Below are 18153 nucleotides of genomic sequence, written 5' to 3'. Positions count from 1 at the left end.
GCAATGGCCGCCGATGTTTTTCTATGATATTATAGTCCTAGAGTAGGCTAGCTGCTTCAATGATTTCCCTCTTCCATCTGACACTTTCTGTTTTTCTTGCCACCAAATCCCGTTTTCACTGGTAAAAAGATCTTGCGATGTTTGATGTATTTCCTGTGTTGACTGTGAGAGCTGCAAATCTGTAACAATGAGGCTTTTTCACCAAGACCGCAAGTAGACAAAACAATAAATTCCTTTCCACTTTTTAGCACTGTCCTTTAAATTTACAAAGTTCAAATTTTGCCCCTTCTCCCTTTCTTCTTCCAAGCTTTCTGAATCTCTATTTCCCATCTTCTGATTTTATTTTGTGTAACTTTAAATAGTCCCGGAATGAAGATAGTCATCAGTACCTTTTTCTACAGTTATCCAGATCCAACACCGGTCTTGTATAGCTTTAGATGTTTAGCAATCTCAAAGAAGGTTAGGATCCTGCCGAGCTTATGTCAAATAAATGACTCTGGAAACTTCTGCAGATGATGAATATGCAACTCGTCTCTGGAGACCCCTCAAAGTCTCAAAGGAGCCCCCCGCCGGGACTCCCTTTTAGCCAAGGTAAATCTCCTCAGAGTTTCCTGTGCATATCTTGGACTGATCTCTGACTGAGAAAAATAGGCAGTAGGCATTAAATTGCCCTCCACTAACCTGAACAGAAGCCCCAGCCTGCTCCCCTTCTGAGAAGCAATTCAGCTTGGCATTTTCCAACCCCAGAAGTCCCTTTGAAGTTCCTTTGTTGAAGAATGACGACTGACCTGAACGCTGCCATTCTTCAACAAAAGAACTTGAAAGGGAGGCTCCAGCATGAAGCTGGCCTATTAGGAATCATCAGGGAGTATGGCACTATCTCATCAGGACTCAATAAAGACAATGATTTCCTATCAAACTACAGGTGTTAAATTAGCTTAGCAAGTCCAGGAATGTTAGTACCAAAAGCAGCTGTTGTGAACTGTTAAAGTGCTTCCCTTCTGGACAACTGGGACTAGCATAGAAATGTCACAGTCAGATTTTAGATTGTCCACAAGTTACAGCTGGGGAGAGTGAATATGCTGAAGGGGAGAATGAAGTTGCACTAGCTGGCCACATTCTTACCTCTGCACATATTCCCTATAATTTGTGAATGAGAAGTTAAGCAGGTGATTATTTGTGCCCACATGATATCAATTACTCTCAATCAGTCACTCAATCTGGAGCCCCTGCAAATGCTCAATCCTGATCATATCTTTTTGAGCAGGTCTTGAGAGACAACATACAAAATTGCCAAATAAATAAATAAATATACAGAACCTACAAGCATACAAGGGTATCCCTCCCCGTACTCAAAAATAGGTCCTGGTGGGGTTTCCCCCACTTTGGGGGGCTTTGGCCTGTCAGCAGTCAGCTGGCGAGTGGGGTAAATTCCACCTCGAAACAGTGACATCATTGCACAATGTCTTCACTATGATGACATCACTTCTAGACATCATCATGCCGAGGATGTTGTGCAGTGACACTGGTTTTGGAGCAAACTCTATGGTTTTGAAGCCAAAAAAGCCATAGAGTTTTGCCCCAAACTCATAGCAATGCGTACAATGTCCTGCCTACCCCAGAAGACCCCCAAAATCCCCCCACAGCAACAAAGAGGGGATGTGGCAACCCTACTCAAAAGCTCTGTTAACTGTCCTTATACTTCTTTTCATTGCCTTTTGACCCTACAGTGTACAATTGATCTGAATAACCTTGTATATGTAAATATGCCAGTTCTGAATACACTTCATATATCTGATGATATAGGTCTCATCCAAGAAAGCTTCTGCCACAATACATCAGTCTTTAATGAATTATGAGACTTTCTTTTTTTGCTATGAGACTCCTTTCTGCTTTTTTGCTGAAGCAGACTAATAGGTTACCCTCTCTCCCCAGAATTCGACACAAGAGTTAACAGCACTATCCCCCTCTAATTTAACATGCTATTACCAACCTCAGACATGGAAGCAAAGCACTGATTGTGTTACATTGATCAGTGATAACTAGCATAGCACTTGATCATATGGAATTCCCATTGTCACTGCAAAAGTGTGGCTCCCTTTTCTTTCTCTCTTTTGGTCTCTGGCAAACCAGGATGAGTTCTGACAGATGACCCAACATCATCTCTCCTCACTATTTCTTGCCTGTGACAGTGGCCATTTTCAGACAATCTAGAATTAACAGATTATCAGAGGAAAGGGAGATTGTGTTTGACCTCCATTTTCACTGGAATGTATATTCCAGGGGTGGCCAACGATAGCTCTCCAGATGTTTTTTGCCTACAAATTCCATCAGCCCCAGCCAGCATGGCCAATGGCTGGGGCTGATGGGAGTTATAGGCAAAAAACATTTGGAGAGCTACCGTTGGCCACCCCTGGTATATTCAATTTCCATGAATGTACAGATGTACACTTGTCTATACAAGGCTGTATGAATACATTCAATGGAGGGGAGTAAGTTAGGAGTGAAGTTTGCTACTGTGATCCCACTCTCCCACACGTACATACATTATATGTCGCCAGAACATTCAAAAGCAGCTGGTGGGAGAATGGTTTTTGTCAGTTGTAGGAAAAGCCAATTGTGATTAGTTTCTGGGCTAAGAGAAGGAAGCTGTGAGCCAGGCCTGGGGGCCTTTTGCTTTTCCCATCCATAGGTAAAAGAGAAGTCCATCAGTATGCCAGATGTGTGGAGACAAAGATAAAATAGGAATTCTTAGGATGTCCTGGCATCCAGTTGCTCTCTGAGGTAGGCAGGAAGTTGTGGGAGTGTTTAATCTCTCTTCATCATCATCAGAACGGGTGAATACTTTATGCTCTAAACACCAGTCACTATCACTGGCATTCCTTATTCCATATCAGGCAGTGCAAACAGCTAATGTGTCACATGCACTTTACAGGGCCACAATTTGCAATGCAACAGCCTCTGCCTACATAGGAAATGAGCTGAATTAATGAAACTTCCACTGCAGCATTGCCTCAGCCCAGCCAACTGTATAGTGCTCGTTGCCATTTCTGAAAACTGGCCAGCTGCTACCTCCACCTCCTCCCCTTTTGTTGCCAACACACTCATTCACATGGGTGACAGAACAAGGAGCACACTCTGGATCTTGTCTGGCTTTCTCTTCACATGGCAAGAGGAGAAGAATCATCCCTTTCACTTAAAACACACTCCTTCCCCCGCAGAACTATTATCAGAAAACATGAATAAACTGCCTTATGTCACTGGGTTTAGCAAAAGCAAGTAAGGAACCAAAATAGGCTGGAGTATGGAACAGAGCTCTGGTGCACTAGAAAGGGCAGATGCAGAAGGCAATTATTAATGAGTGGGAGATTTTCCTTGCAGTGGCCAGAAATTAATTAAAGAAAAAGGAGGAAAAATGTGTATTTAGCCTCTACACAGGAGACTCAACAATAGAAGTCATAGCCTTTAGTTTGCAAGAGCTGAGCAAGAATGCCAATGATGTTATGGAGGGCAATAATTCATCGGGTTGCTGTAAGTTGGAAGCAACTTGATGGCACATAACACACACACAAGAAACAGGATCTAGCTGTTGAGCGTTCATGGAAAAAATACCACTTGTCAGGAGTTTATATTTATTAGTTTATTTTCACTTATGCCCTGCTTTTTTTCCTTCTTCCATCTTATCCTCACAACAACCTTGTGACTTTAGGCTGAAAGTGAGTGACTGGCCCCATTTCACCCAGTAAGTTCTCATTCTCTCATCACTCATCCTTACAAGTTAAAAACTGTTGTAGTGAACATTTTGAACCAGAAAGCTGTTACATTTTTACAGGGATAAAATCATATCTACAGAAAATACTGTTGTTACAGACAACCTCATAAAGCAATTCCGTTACTTCTCTAACAAACTTATTATTTCTCCTTCCTTTCAACTAAGGGGAGGGACGGTGGCTCAGTGGTAGAGCATCTGCTTGGTAAGCAGAAGGTCCCAGGTTCAATCCCTGGCATCTCCAAAAGAGGGTCCAGGCAAATAGGTGTGAAAAACCTCAGCTTGAGACCCTGGAGAGTCGCTGCCAGTCTGAGTAGACAATACTGGCTTTGATGGACCAAGGGTCTGATTCAGTAAAAGGCAGCATCATATGTCCATATGTACAGTTTTTAATATTAGGCAACCCTCAACTGAACTGATCATAATAATACTATTTACACCTGGCTTTCAGTCTTTGAACCATTTCACAGATATTATTGTCTATAACCCTTATAATAGTCCTATAAAGTAGGGCCAGTATTATCCTTCCCATATAGCATGGGGGTGAGGGGGAAAGATACCCAAGTTAAAGGTGGCCTAACATAATGAGGTTGTGGCAGAAGTAAGATTTAACTTGGATCACAGTTCACTCTTGTAGCTGCTACACTATACCAGAACTACTGCTGTTCTTTTCCTACTGAAGAAATTCTGCTTCTAACTGAGCAACAAGAATACTCAGACTGACCCTTTATGCCTCAAATATAGCATAGCAGTCCTAATGCTGGAAAATTGAAACGTACAATAACAGTGAGAGAAAGCCTAGAGAAGAGGGAATTGCTGATAAAACTGCTTTCTTTCTCCCCAAATCATTTTATTTCAAGAAAAAGTTGTTTTCAACATACATTGTATTATCCAAAAATCAGACTGCAACCTGCAGTATTTACTGCATGATCCTAAGGTTCACCGTTTCCACCTGTAACTGCTCAAGATGGAAAACATCTGTGACAACTGAACAGAATACTCCATATACTAATCTCATAAACAGCTGAACTAATGTAATCGTATAAGACTGGGGTATTAGTAAATGTGTGTAAAGATCAAACGATACCAAATAGCACATTTCATCCACTGAAGGTTTGCCTACCATTCAAAGGAAGGCAGCCTGACCAAAAAAAACCATATGATAAAGAAATGTTTACATCCCTCTCAATTTTGGCACCTATCTGGCCATGTCTGCCTTTTCAGTTTTCACTTCTTTGGTATAGGAAGGGAGAATCTTCTTCTGCTTCTGTGATTTGTGTTTAACTCAACAATAAAAAACAAAACCAAGACTTCCTAGACCAGACTGCTAATATAAGTTGCTCAAAATGTAGTCTCTTGATAGTGGCCATTTACTTAATGGCATCAAGTAATAACAGAAGTCATTCCTTGCATCTAACTCCTAGTTTCCATCAAGAACATGAAAATTCATGACAACTTATCAAACTAACAGCTGTTGATATTCTGGGTCTAGTTCTTTTTAGTAGAGTACAGGGAAACATTACATTTGTGCTGAAAACTTGAAAAAGAACAAAAGGATCCAACTAAATGTCATTAAAATCAATGAAACGAAAAACACCTCCAGACATCTTTATATTTGGGTAAGGACAATGTCCTATGATAAAGAAATGTTTACATCCCTTTCAGTTCTGGCACCTATCTGGCCATGTCTGCTTTTTCAGTTTTCACTTCTTTGATATAGGAAGGGAGAATCAGTGAAAATTCTCTCCCCCCCCCCCCTGCCCCGACTCTTATGAAAAGAAAGCAGGAGATTGCATAAAAGCTTTGGGATCATGAGTCTGGCCAATTTCCCCTTTCCTCTTCAGCTCCAGTGCAGCATTCCATGCTATTCCTGAGGTTTCCTCAACCCTTGGAAGAAGCTTTGGGGGGGGGGGGGCGGGGGTGTGTGTAAATAAAGAATAAAGGAAGATGCTTTTGGTGAGCTCTGCTTTGCTTGTAATTATTTGGAACTAATCTACAGACCATCTTTCACCAAATTAGCACATAGTGAAATAAACAAAACAAAAATCCCTTGCAAATATAAAAAGCCCCTTAATAGTACCATCATAAAACCAGAATAAAAGAGCAATGAAATCTTGTAACAGAAAACCAATAGCTCTTGCAGAAACACCATCACTTACATTTAATCAATCAGTACCTCTCCTCAAAGGAAACTCTTCATTCTTTAAATTCTGGTTTAGTACTCTCGGAGATGTTTCCAACTTTGCAGTTTTCAGTTATGGGTATGTTCCCATAACAGCTGATTCCAGGGCTTTTTTTGTAGAAAAAGCCCAGGAGAAATATATTTGCATATTAGGTCACATCCCCTGACATCACCATAAGTGACATCACCCATTCAGTAGGTTACATTCCGCATATTGACACAGTGCCATCAGCTGCATTTCATGAATTTGTGTTCTCACACAGCCTGATGAGAGACCTTGCTTTGCCCCCCAAAACACAGACGGAGAGAGAGAGAGCCACATGCGGCAAAACAGGCAGTGGCAGGCCCAGCTTCTCCTGGGAGGGGGCACTCATGGACAGCTCTGTGTCTTTTGCTCTCTTTGCAAGCCCATTGGAAGCTGGAGAGGACAGAGCGCACAATCTGGGAGCACATGGCTGCCTAGTGCCTTCCCTCTGCCAGAGACCGTTTTTTGAGCCGGAGCCCTGGCCAAGCCAGCCAGAACTATGTTCCTGTGCATTCCTGCTCAAAAAAAGCCCTGGTTGATTCACACATTAAAAAAACCCACATGACCACCATGACCCATAGACTTCGGGTCAAACATACTCCTAGACACATTAGAAAAAACCCACATGGCCACCATGACGCATAGACTTTGGGTCAGAATTCATTTCTCAGGCATATGCAAGCCAAATCTGGCCTTGGCCCATAGCAGTAAAGAAGGGTTTCATTCAGCCTTTCCCCTCGCCCTGCACTATTTTTCTGATCTGAAATGGCTCCAGGGAGTCACTATTTGTCCTACTGGGCAAACTTACATATAGCTATCAATCCATACAAGTTTCCCCAGTGGGTAAACAGCAGATCCCCAAAGCCAATTCAGGTCAGAAAAACAGTATGGAGAGAAGCTAAAGCCCCTTTTCCTTATGTGCCAAAAACCTGATCTGAATTTGATCCATGCACACCTGGAAATGAAATATGTAGAAAATTCATGTAAGGGATATGTGGACTTTATAATTTGTGCTACTCCAGGAGTGATTCAGTGCAACATTATCACATCTTTCTGCAAGCAGACAGATATCTAAAACTTCCCAGGGCTGTTAGGATTTTCAGGGAAATTTTCAGGAGTGGTTTCTTAGGACCACTGCTGCCTCACCCAGGGAAGATAAAAGCTGCAGGAGAGGGGGTAGGGAACTGCAGTATTTTAATGTTGATTTCAGGCTTGTTTTGAAGCCTGAAAATGGGTATCCACTCTGGGTAGCAACATTCAAGTTGACAGCTGTAAGCAGTACATCAGTGGAATACTTACTACACAGCATGGCAAGATTATAACAGAGGGCCTGGGGAGAACTGAACAAGGTGTCAACAGCTGTTTCTGTTAAATGGCCTGATCTTTCTGTCTTTTGATATCAGTGAGAGCAAAAAATGCTAAAGATATGGAGATTGAATGCACTGCAGAAACAAATTAACAGATAAGGAAGAAATGCTGTTTAATTTAAATATTTATGTGTGTGTGTTTTACAATTAAAATCTGCTCAGTTGCCTTGCAGATCCAATAGGGTTTTGCTTTATTGGACTGCAACCCACCAAATGCTAGTGCTAAACATCATCAATTCATTCATTTTAGTGCAGTTTTCACAGGAGCATCCCAATCCACAGAGAAGGAGCAACAGTAGTATCTAATGGATTGCTCTTGCAACAGCTTACCAACACATGCTTGTGTATCTTCTAGCACACTGGCCTCCATCCTTTTTGGCACCAGGGACCGGTTTTGTGGAAGACAATTTTTCCACAGACTGGTGGGGGTGCTGGGTTTTTTGCTGCCCCAGGCTGCCCCCAAACCCACACTCCATCCCTTCCCTCCCATGGGGGGGTCTTTAAATGAGTAGGCGAAGGTCTCTGCCTCACTCCACGGCCTGGTTACTAATAGGCCACGGACCAGTACTGGTCCGCGGCCCGGGGGTTGGGGACCCCTATTCTAGCACATAGCAAATCAGGGGCAATCTCATAAAGATCAACTTAACATAAGCAATATCTAGCAAAACATTTATAAAGTTTCTATGAACTTACCAGCTGTTGTATACACTGTATATTTTACAGATGCAATCAATTCATCATTTTCGCTTGTATCACACTGGAAGGCAACTGGATGTGTATCTCTGTGTACCTCCAGAATAGCTGAATCATTAGGAAGAATGAGTGATTGCTATAAATTCAAAAGTGATCAAAAGAAAAATTGGATTATCTCATAATGAGGAACACATTGGATCAAAATGAGAATTTAAAAAATGTTTTTGCTTGCAGTGTCCTCTTATGATGTTCTATATCAATAATACTCTTAAACCTACAATCTTCCTTATTTGATTCCAAACCTATTTATAGAACAAAGTAGGAGACCAGTACCACCTTTAAGACCAACAAAGTTTTATTCAGAATGTAAGCTTTCGTATGCATTTATAGTTCACCCCAGCTTTTCTGTGAAAAATGAATCACAAAGCTCAAACACAGGGTTGCCAGCTCTCAGTTAGGAAATACCTAGAGATTTTGGAGGTGGAGTCTGGGGATGGCAGGGTCTGTGGAGGGGAGGGACTTCATTGGGGTATAATGACACAGAGTCCACCTTCCAAAGCAGCCATTTCTCCAGGTGAACTGATCTGGAGATCTGTTCTAATCCCAGGAGATATGCATACAACATCTGAAGGTTGGCAATCCTATTCAGACAACTGTTCAATTTTTATTCTTCAGAATCCACACGCTATTCACATAATTTCAAAAAATTATAGAAAACCTACTTTCGGATCATTGTTTGTTTTAATTAAATAAGGAAGACTGGGGATCTGAAAATGTAAGAGGTAACCACCAAATTGCTCCAGGAAACTGACAAAAAGCAATGGCCATTTTAGAAGGTTTTTTTACTATTTCCTTCCCCTTTTCTGTCTTCCTTGGTCAATATATTATGAAAAAACCAGTCTCAGTATGACCTTAAAGGAAGAGAAATCAATTATGTTCTTCCAGCATGAGGTAAGATATTTAATGGCAGATAGATCTGTTTACATGGAGGTGTTAGTTGGGTTAGAAAACAGCTTTAGCTTCACAGAGATTGGGGCCAGGGATGGTGTGAAGAGAGTGTTATCTAAGCAAGAAGGGCAATGAACAAAGACTGAGGAGAACAGTTTTATTCTGTTTTCATTTTATTTTTACATGAGCTTTGAATTACATCCTTTGAATAGTTTCTTTCTCTAATTTAGGTTATATGAGCTATAGATACATATTGTGTAAGTCTAACTGATATTACTAACTCAAAGCTGTCTCTTTCCCTCCTTTGCCTCTCTTCTTCTTCTTCTGTATGTGTGAATGCATGTGTTTGGTAAAGATTTAATCCATCCTTTAAGTATAAATCTGCACAGAATGGAATACAATTATTTACCTGGTCTGGAATTAACATTTTCCAAGTATATGTAAATCGGTCTTCCGGAGGTACAAAAATGCAAGGTATTTTCACACTAGCAAGACTTTCAGAAATTGGTTTTCCCCCTGGAGAAGATAGTATTAATTGTAATTTCACGTTTTCATTTTTTAAAAAATTACTGCAAACCTCATAATAGTAAAGAGTCCAGTAGCACCTTTAACACTAATGAATTTTATTGTAGCAAAAGCTCTCAAGAAACACAGCTCTTTGTCAAATGCATACCTCATAATGCTGAAAACTGCAGACTAGGACTTTGGAAATTATGTCTCAAATCAGAATAATTATAAATTGCATAGTGGTTGTTTGATATTTAAAACTCACAAAAGGAATCTATCATCTAAAAAATTAATACAGGTACATACCCCTTTTAGCCTCCATAAGTATGAATGCCATTATGGTGATGGCACATAAATTGTTTGTAGAATATCTGCTGAGGCTAACTAAGACACATTCCGTATCTTTATTGGGTTCTACTTACAGCCACAGTCTGCTGGTCCTCTGCATTCCTCGACACGAACAATACACTTTGATTCACCTCCAGGGCATCCACTGGTTAATATAACTTCTCGGATGCCAATACCTTTAATTAAAATATAAAAAGTAAAAGTCTATTTTTACTTCTGAATAATATTCTTCTAATTTTATTTTATAATCTAGTAAAACAGATACTGTTCAAAACTTTACAAAAGCAATTTCCTTTCTTACCTCAAATTTAAGAAGCACTACCAATCTATATTTCAGACTACTGCATAGGTGCCTGAAAATCTCTGTTTCTTAGCCTTGCCATCAACAGGGTAAAAATCATTCTAAACACTTTCCTTTTAGACAAATCCAATATGCATTTTCATTTTTTGCACTGCTAACAACAAACAAGTTAATTAAAATTTAAATATCAACGCTAGCTTGCAGCCTTGGTGAACCTGGCCTTTCAAAACCTCTACCATCTGGTGCCGGGAGCATTCTTACTCTGATGAGCTCATTACAGTCAGGTGCTGAGGATCCTTCACTCTTTATCAATACTAATGGAAAATTACAGTGCTGAACACTTCCCAGAACCCAGGAATTTCCAGAAGAAGATAACTATTCTTGGGTGATTAAAGAAGTCTCCAAAAACCAAGTAGAAGATCCCTTGAAAGCAGCCCTCATCAAATAACCTCTTCTGCAGATTACTTCCATCATGGTATGGCAGCTTGAAAATACATGCACAGGTACAAGTTCCTGGTCCAACATGCCCAAAGGTATTCACTGTGATAACCCTCTTAACACACTTCAAATAGATATATACACCATGGGCCCCTATCATGGAAATCTCACTTAGAATGTATTCCTGACCAAGGTTGCCATTTTTTTTAAAAAAGAGATGCATTTTAAAAAAATCCTAGAAGGCAATATTGGCAAACTTTCAATTGAATGCTATCTGTCTTTTTTTCCCAAGGTAGCCTAGCCATCACTAATGCCTGACATGTATAAAACATAAAAAATACATTTGGAAATATTTTTGCACTTATATAACATGGTCCTTTTAAGCCTTTTTATTCCTAAAAACTTGATGGACAATTGTAACAATTAAAAGTACACTGAGATAAAGAGAAAAAGTATCTGAATATTTTTTTTAAAAAAACTGCATTTTAAATGTCATATATTGACTAAGATTTTTGATCATCCTTGTAATATATAATTTTAAATATTATACCCCTCTTTTCTTCTTTTCTTTCTGTAGCCCTATCCTTTTGAATACATATGCATATATACATATTAAACGTCTGTGCAAGCACCAGACGTTTCCAACTCTGGGGTGATGCCACATCACAAGATTTTCACAGCAGACTTTTTACGAGGTGGTTTGCCATTGCCCTCCCCAGTCATCTACACTTTCCCCCCAGCAAGCTCGGTACTCATTTTACCGACCTCGGAAGGATGGAAGGCTGAGTCAACATTCAGCTGGCTACCTAAACCCAGCTTCCACCAGAATTGAACTCAAGTCATGAGCAGAGAGTTTGGACTGCAGTACTGCAGCTTTGCTACTCCGTGCCATGGGGCTCTTATACATATACATATACACACATGTACACACACAGCATTTTTTTATAAAAAAGCTCAGCAGGAACTCATTTGCATATTAGGCCACATGCCCTGTCATCATCATTGTTTCACACAGTTTTTTTAAGAAAAAGCCCAGCATGAACTCATTTGCATATTAGGCCACACCCCCTGATGCCAAGCCAGCCAGAACTGCATTCCTGTGTGTTCCTGCTTATATATATTCAGTTGGAAGGAAGAAATACTAGAAAGAAACCCATATCACTGAATCATCATCCGAATTCAATAACTGTTCTCCATATTAGGACTATTTTGAGGCTATTTTGATTCTTAGGCATTGCTGTTGACTAGCCTCATGGTAATGATGCATGCCACTACAGAGTAACCATACCTTAAATTTTTCAAATGTTTTAAATGTGTTCCACACCATGAGACTAAAAGACATTGCACTGTACAGTTTTCATGTACTTGGTGCTACATATTTACTCAGAAGCTAGTCCCACTGAGTTCAACCATACCTCCTTCCTAACAAAATTCACTGCAGCTTGCAGCCAAAAGAAAACAAGTGTTACCATGTGTAATTCAAATTAGATAACAGTACTGAGTTTCAGACACTAGCATTCCATTTAGAAACCTCATGCCATTTTCAAAAATATAAACATATTCAACACAACTGCTGTGTTTCTTTTGCTTTTCTCTTTTTCTTTTGCCAAACACTGTGTACCCGGCTCATTCAAATGGCATAGGATGCGAGGGAGGAGAGAATAGTATGTTTAGTACCAGTAAACACAGGATAGATTGCCATCCGTTATAGAAATATTTTTGTTTTGCTGAACAGCAAAGGAAGGGAGAAAAGAGAGAGGTAAGAAAAAACCTCCTGTGACCCAGAGATAAACACAACAAAGCCCGTTGAATATTAAATTAAACCCTATGCAGATGAAAGAAAATACCTTGTGGTGAGGTATTTTGCATCCTTAAGTGCCTATAATACAACCTGATGGATTTTGTAATATTTCTTCAGTGACATATAACTAAGGAAACATTACTTTAAGTGACACAGACAAGCTGAAAACTCTTGCTGGATCTGTCATAAAACAAGGATCATGCTCTTCTGCTGAGAATGTCTTATTTCAAAGATGCAGAAAACAGTATCAATATGGCAGTAAAATGACATTTTTATTAAAGACATTTCTCTTGCTTTGGAGGTTGAGGATTTTTTTCAACACACATAAGGGGTGCAGAAATTTTATGATTAAAAAAGGAGGAAATAAGAAAAAATATGTCTAAGAAACCCAGGGGGTGGCAACAGGGAGACACAATGCTGATGCAGATGCCCAAATGGTCAGTGAAAGGGTGATAGTGTTGTTTCAAGTGAACTAGCACCTGCCACTGACTTATGTACACTTCTATTCCTATTTCTGACTCCTTACTCTCTCATTCCCAACCTGAACTCAAAAGAGAATCCAGATGTATTAGTACTGATCAGGGTTGCGGGAATACAGCAGAACAAATCCAGATTTGATTTTGGAGAGGAAGCTTGTTTGATTTTTTAAAAAGTGATTCTGAAGGAAGTCTTCTAACAGTGCCACCTTAAGCAGAGTTATAATATTCTAAGCCCATTTAAATGGTTTAACTCTGTTTAGGATTGCACTCAGGCCTGTAGCTACAGGGGGGCCTGTGGAGGTCCTGCCCTCTGACTTCATTTCAGGTGCCACCAACCTTCCTTCCCTCCTCTTCCTGCCACCACTGTTGGGGTGAAAGCTGAGAGGCTGGGGCCACCCATCCTCCCCCTCAATTTAAATTGCATGGGAGAGGTATCCAGTAGCAGCTGCTGCCCATCCCATAGCATTTAAAGGGCCTGCCAACCTGTCAGGCACCATGAGCTGGGTGTCCTGAGTTGCATCGGACAGGGGAGGGGAGCTGCTAAGTGTCCCCTGACTTTTTTACATGCCCCCTCCCCCAACTACAGGCTTGATTGCACTGTTCATCAGCTTTAGCAGAAAGAAGTTCCCATCAAATTGAGAGCATGGTCAGGGTAGGACATACTGGAGCTGTCCAGGAACACTAATGCTTGATTGGCAAGGCCATCTGGAGGAGGAGTAAAAGAAGAAGAAGAACCCACCCAGCTGAATTAGGTCTGCCTCTCGTGAGGAGCCTTCATGTTGTCCACCTCCTTCTCCAGGTGCTAGAGCATTGTCACCATCAGTCCCAACCAGGCCAGTGGCTATGAATGATGTGGGAAGAATGGGGGTGGAACCAGGTGCCCATGTCCTTGTCCATGCTGGTGGTTCTTGCTGAGAAGGAGCTTATGAGGACAATGAGTCCACTAGCATGAGTTCACTAAGCTCTGGGTGACCTCCAGCCCCCTGTGTACCCCAGTCCAACCTCGGTCCCCTCCTCAATGTCCAAGAGCAGCTCTTCCAGGGGGCCCTGCATCAAAGGCCATGCAACAGTGTAGATGAATATTTTCTCTGCCTGATCCATTGCTGCTGTGGGCATGGGAGGGATTATGCAGAGCAGGGGAAATAGGGGTCATACAGTCTATGTTGGGGCATGTGGTACTGTTGCCCTCAGTGATGAGACACCTTCAGTCACAGCACCAGGGTCTGTGGCATGGACTATAGTTGCTAGGACATCATCAAGGGCCTGCCCATGTCATCACCTTTATTGCCATACTTGTTCCCAGACCTGCTCAGAAATGACCCAGACATTCTGAGCTGCCACTACTGGTTCTAAAGGCCCATCTCATGTTCCCAGGCCAGAGAAGCCTTCCCCCTCCCCTCAGCTGCTGCCATATGGTCTTGTTCTGGAGTATGTAAGAACATAAGAGAAGCCATGTTGGATCAGGCCAATGGCCCATCCAGTCCAACCCTCTGTGTCACACAGTGGCCAAAAAAACCAAGTGAGCCTGCTTCGGTGGGGTAGGGAGGGATATAAAATAAATAAATAAATAAAATAAGTGCCATCAGGAGGTCCACCAATGGGACCAGGACACTAGAAGCCCTCCCACTGTGCCCCCCCCAAAAGCACCAAGAATACAGAACATCATTGCCCCAGACAGAGAGTTCCAACAATACGTTAATAGCCACTGATGGACCTCTGCTCCAGATGTTGATCCAATCCCCTCTTGAAGCTGGCTATGCTTGTAGCCACCACCACCTCCTGTGGCAATGAAATCCATGTGTTAATCATCTTTTGGGTGAAGAAATACTTCCTTATCCTTTTAACCCGACTGCTCAGCAATTTCATTGAATGTCCACGAGTTCTTGTATTGTGAGAAGGGGAGAAAAGTACTACTTTCTCTACCTTCTCTATCTCATGCATAATCTTGTAAACCTCTATCATGACACCCCTCAGTCAACGTTTCTTCAAGCTAAAGAACCCAAGCGTTTTAGCTTTTCTTCATAGGGAATGTGTTCCAACCCTTTAATCATTCTAGTTGCCCTTTTCTGCACTTTTTCCAGTGCTATGATATTCTTTTTGAGGTGCAGTGACCAGAATTGTATACAGTACTCCAAATGAGGCTGCACCATCGATTTCTACAGGGGCATTATGCTACTGGCTGATTTGTTTTCAATTCCCTTCCTAATAATTCCCAGCATGGCGTTGGCCTTTTTTATTGCAATCGCACACTGTCTTGACATTTTCAGTGAGTTATCTACCACGACCCCAAGATCTATCTCTTGGTCAGTCTCTGCCAGTTCACACCCCATCAACTTGTATTTATAGTTAGGATTTTTGGCCCCAATGTGCATTACTTTGCACTTGGCCATATTGAACCTCATCTGCCACACTGACGCCCACTCACCCAGCCTCAACAGATCCCTCTGGAGTTCCTCACAATCCTCTCTGGTTCTTACCACCCTAAACAATTTAGTGCATCCACAAACTTAGGTACTTCACTGCTTACCCCCAACTCCAAATAATTAATGAACAAGTTAAAAAGCATTGGACCCAGTACTGAGCCCTGTGGCACTCCACTGATTACCATCTTCCACTGCGAAAATTGCCCATTTATACTCACTGTTTCCTATTAATTAGCCATTTTTTGATCCACAAGAGGACTTGTCCTTTTACTCCATGACTCTTGAGCTTACTAAGGAGCCTTTGATGAGGAACTTTATCAAAAACTTTCTGGAAGTCAAGGTAAACAACATCTATTGGGTCCCCTTTGTCCACGTTTGTTCACCCCCTCAAAGAACTCTAACAGGTTAGTGATACAAGATCTTCCCTTACAGAACCCATGCTGAGTCTTCCTCAATAACTTGTGTTCATCAATGTGCCTACTAATTCTCTCTTTGATAATGATTTCCACCAACTTTCCCGGTTTTGAAGTCAGACTGACTGGCCTGTAATTTCCTGGATCTCCTCTGGGACCCTTTTTAAAGATGGGGGTGACATTTGCTTCCTTCCAGTCCTCAGGAATGGAGGCAGATTTCAATGAAAGATTACATATTTTTGTCAGGAGATCCACAATTTCACCTTTGAGTTCTTTCAGAACTCTTGGATGTATGCCATCCGGGCCTGGTGACTTATCAGTTTTTAATTTGGCTCTCAGTTGTAGGACCTCCTCTCTCCTCACCTCAATCTGACTCAGGTCTTTCAACACCCCTCCCAAAATTAGCGGTTCTGGAGTGGGCAAACACTTATCTTCCACAGTCAACACGAAGGCAAAAAATGCATTCAGCTTTTCAGCCATGTTCCATTTCAGCAATCCTTTTAGCCCTTCGTCATCCAAGGATCCCACTGCCTCCCTGGCTGATTTCCTGCTTCTAATATATTTGAAGAAATTTTTATTGTTGGTTTTTATGTTTTTTGCAATATGCTCCTCATAGTCCCTTTTTGCCTGATCACAGTCTTGTGTTTGATTTGCCACAGCCTGTGTTCCCTTTTATTAACCTCACCTGGACTAGCTTTCCACTGCTTAAAGGAATCCTTCTTACCTTTTACAGCTTCCATTACTTTGTTTGTTAACCATGCAGGCTTTTTAAAATACCTGTTTGCCTTTCCTGACTTGGGTACATATTTTATCTGAGCTTCTAGGATTGAAGATTTAAATAGCCTCCAAACTTCCCCAAGGGTTTTGACCCTATTTACCTTTCCTTTCAGTTTCCTCTTCACATGCCTCCTCATCTCAGAGAATTTACCCCTTTTAAAGTTAAAAGTGGTTGTGTTGGTCTAAAATATGCAATATATGGCAAAGAGCTTGGAGACAATCACAGGCTGCGTGACCCTGCAGCCCCCAGTGCGGTGCAGGCAACAGAAGTACATCTTCCTCTGGCTGAATGCCCACTCTATGACTGTGTGGATACAACAGTAGGCCTAGCTGGGGCTGTGAAGGCACCCTGGTGGTTATAGCTGGCCTGCATGGTCAGGCTGTAGAAGTGGTGTTGGCTACGGTAAATCTGCCACTCCTCTCACGGGGAGATGAGCGTGCTCTGAGTACACTCACAGCTGCCATGATGTTTGGGAAGCCTGTGAACATGGTGAATCTGGCATGGATGGGATGCGTCCTGTCTGTGCAGTAGGCTTGGAAAGCTGATCTGTACAGGCACATCATTCCAGGCAACTGCCATCAAGGAGCTGCAGGGTGCTGAAGGACTCTTGGCAGCACCTGGCATGATGCCTCTTGTTGTACCACCCACATATACATTGTGGGCAGTAGACAGATCAGCTGAATCCCTGGTGGGGATGGCAGAAGGAAAGGCCACCATCTAGGTGTGAGGTTTCTGATAACTGGAGGGGAGGGGAGGGAAGCTGGTTAGAGTGATAGTTTTCATTGGAGGGCTTCCCTGGACCCCAAGTTCCACAGTCAGTGCCCCATGCAAACCTGTTCCTATCTATTGTTGTTCATGGGGGATCATGAACAGACTCACTGCTGTTGCTCCATGTTCATCCTGTGGGCAGTAGGGGGCAAGAATGCTTTCAAAATCCCAGTGTCTGGCCTCACCCTTGGCTGTTCTGGGACCCACCAACAGGGATGTCCACAGGCAGCCCAACTGGACTGAGACAAAGGAGGTACTGCTGTATTGCCTGGTGTCACTCACCACCTCCAGGAGCAGCTCTGCTACCATTCCCCTTCTTGTGCAGGATAGCAGAGCAGGTCTCTGCCCTGGGCTACACTGCCCAGACGGAGATGTTCTTTTGAAATGACTCCTGAGGGCTTGTTTGCAGGCATATGCATGCCATCAAGGCCTATGGCAGCCCTATAAGTGAGTTGTGGTGGATGGTCTGCCTGGAGCCAAGAACATTGGTGCCACTGTGGTCCCATCAAGCTCCTTGGCTGAAACCTCCTTTGGGACTTCAGCAGGCTGTTTCCCTACTGCCCCACAACACAGCAGAAATCCAAAACTAGATGGAGGTCACTGATGGGGCAGATAAGGATGGAGGTGAGATTGGCATTGGACACAGCTGTTGCCCAGGGCATGGTATGGGAGGCCCCACTGACTACGGTGGTGCTCACTGTTGCCCCCAGGCTTGTTCACATTGACCTTATGCACTGGAGACATGCATCATCTTTATGCCTTCACTCCTTCACAAAGGGCCATGAAGGCCAGCTCAGTTGTCCTCTAGACCTTGGGCATTACCAACTTCCCAGGGTGAATAATTGTTGAGGAGGTATAGCAGCTGGGGATTTGGAGTCACTGACCTGCATGTAGCAATCAAGAGGGAGCAGCT

At 42.3% G+C, this 18153-nt stretch overlaps 1 protein-coding gene across 1 annotated transcript in view; it reads right to left on the bottom strand.

The window, feature by feature from the left end:
• SPACA1 (sperm acrosome associated 1) overlaps positions 1-18153 on the bottom strand; it is a 60593-nt gene that overhangs the window by 30313 nt on the left and 12127 nt on the right. The window contains exons 3-5 of the mRNA XM_060233696.1: positions 9914-10015; positions 9394-9500; positions 8037-8172 (exon numbers count right to left, since the gene is read on the bottom strand). Coding sequence (XP_060089679.1) covers positions 8037-8172; positions 9394-9500; positions 9914-10015 — 345 coding nt within the window. The remainder of the gene's footprint in view (positions 1-8036; positions 8173-9393; positions 9501-9913; positions 10016-18153) is intronic.

This window comes from Heteronotia binoei, chromosome 1 (genome assembly GCF_032191835.1).
Source record: "Heteronotia binoei isolate CCM8104 ecotype False Entrance Well chromosome 1, APGP_CSIRO_Hbin_v1, whole genome shotgun sequence".
NCBI classification, from domain to species: domain Eukaryota; kingdom Metazoa; phylum Chordata; class Lepidosauria; order Squamata; family Gekkonidae; genus Heteronotia; species Heteronotia binoei.
Note: the sequence above shows the minus strand (reverse complement) of the source record. Positions and strands in the feature narration are given on the sequence as shown.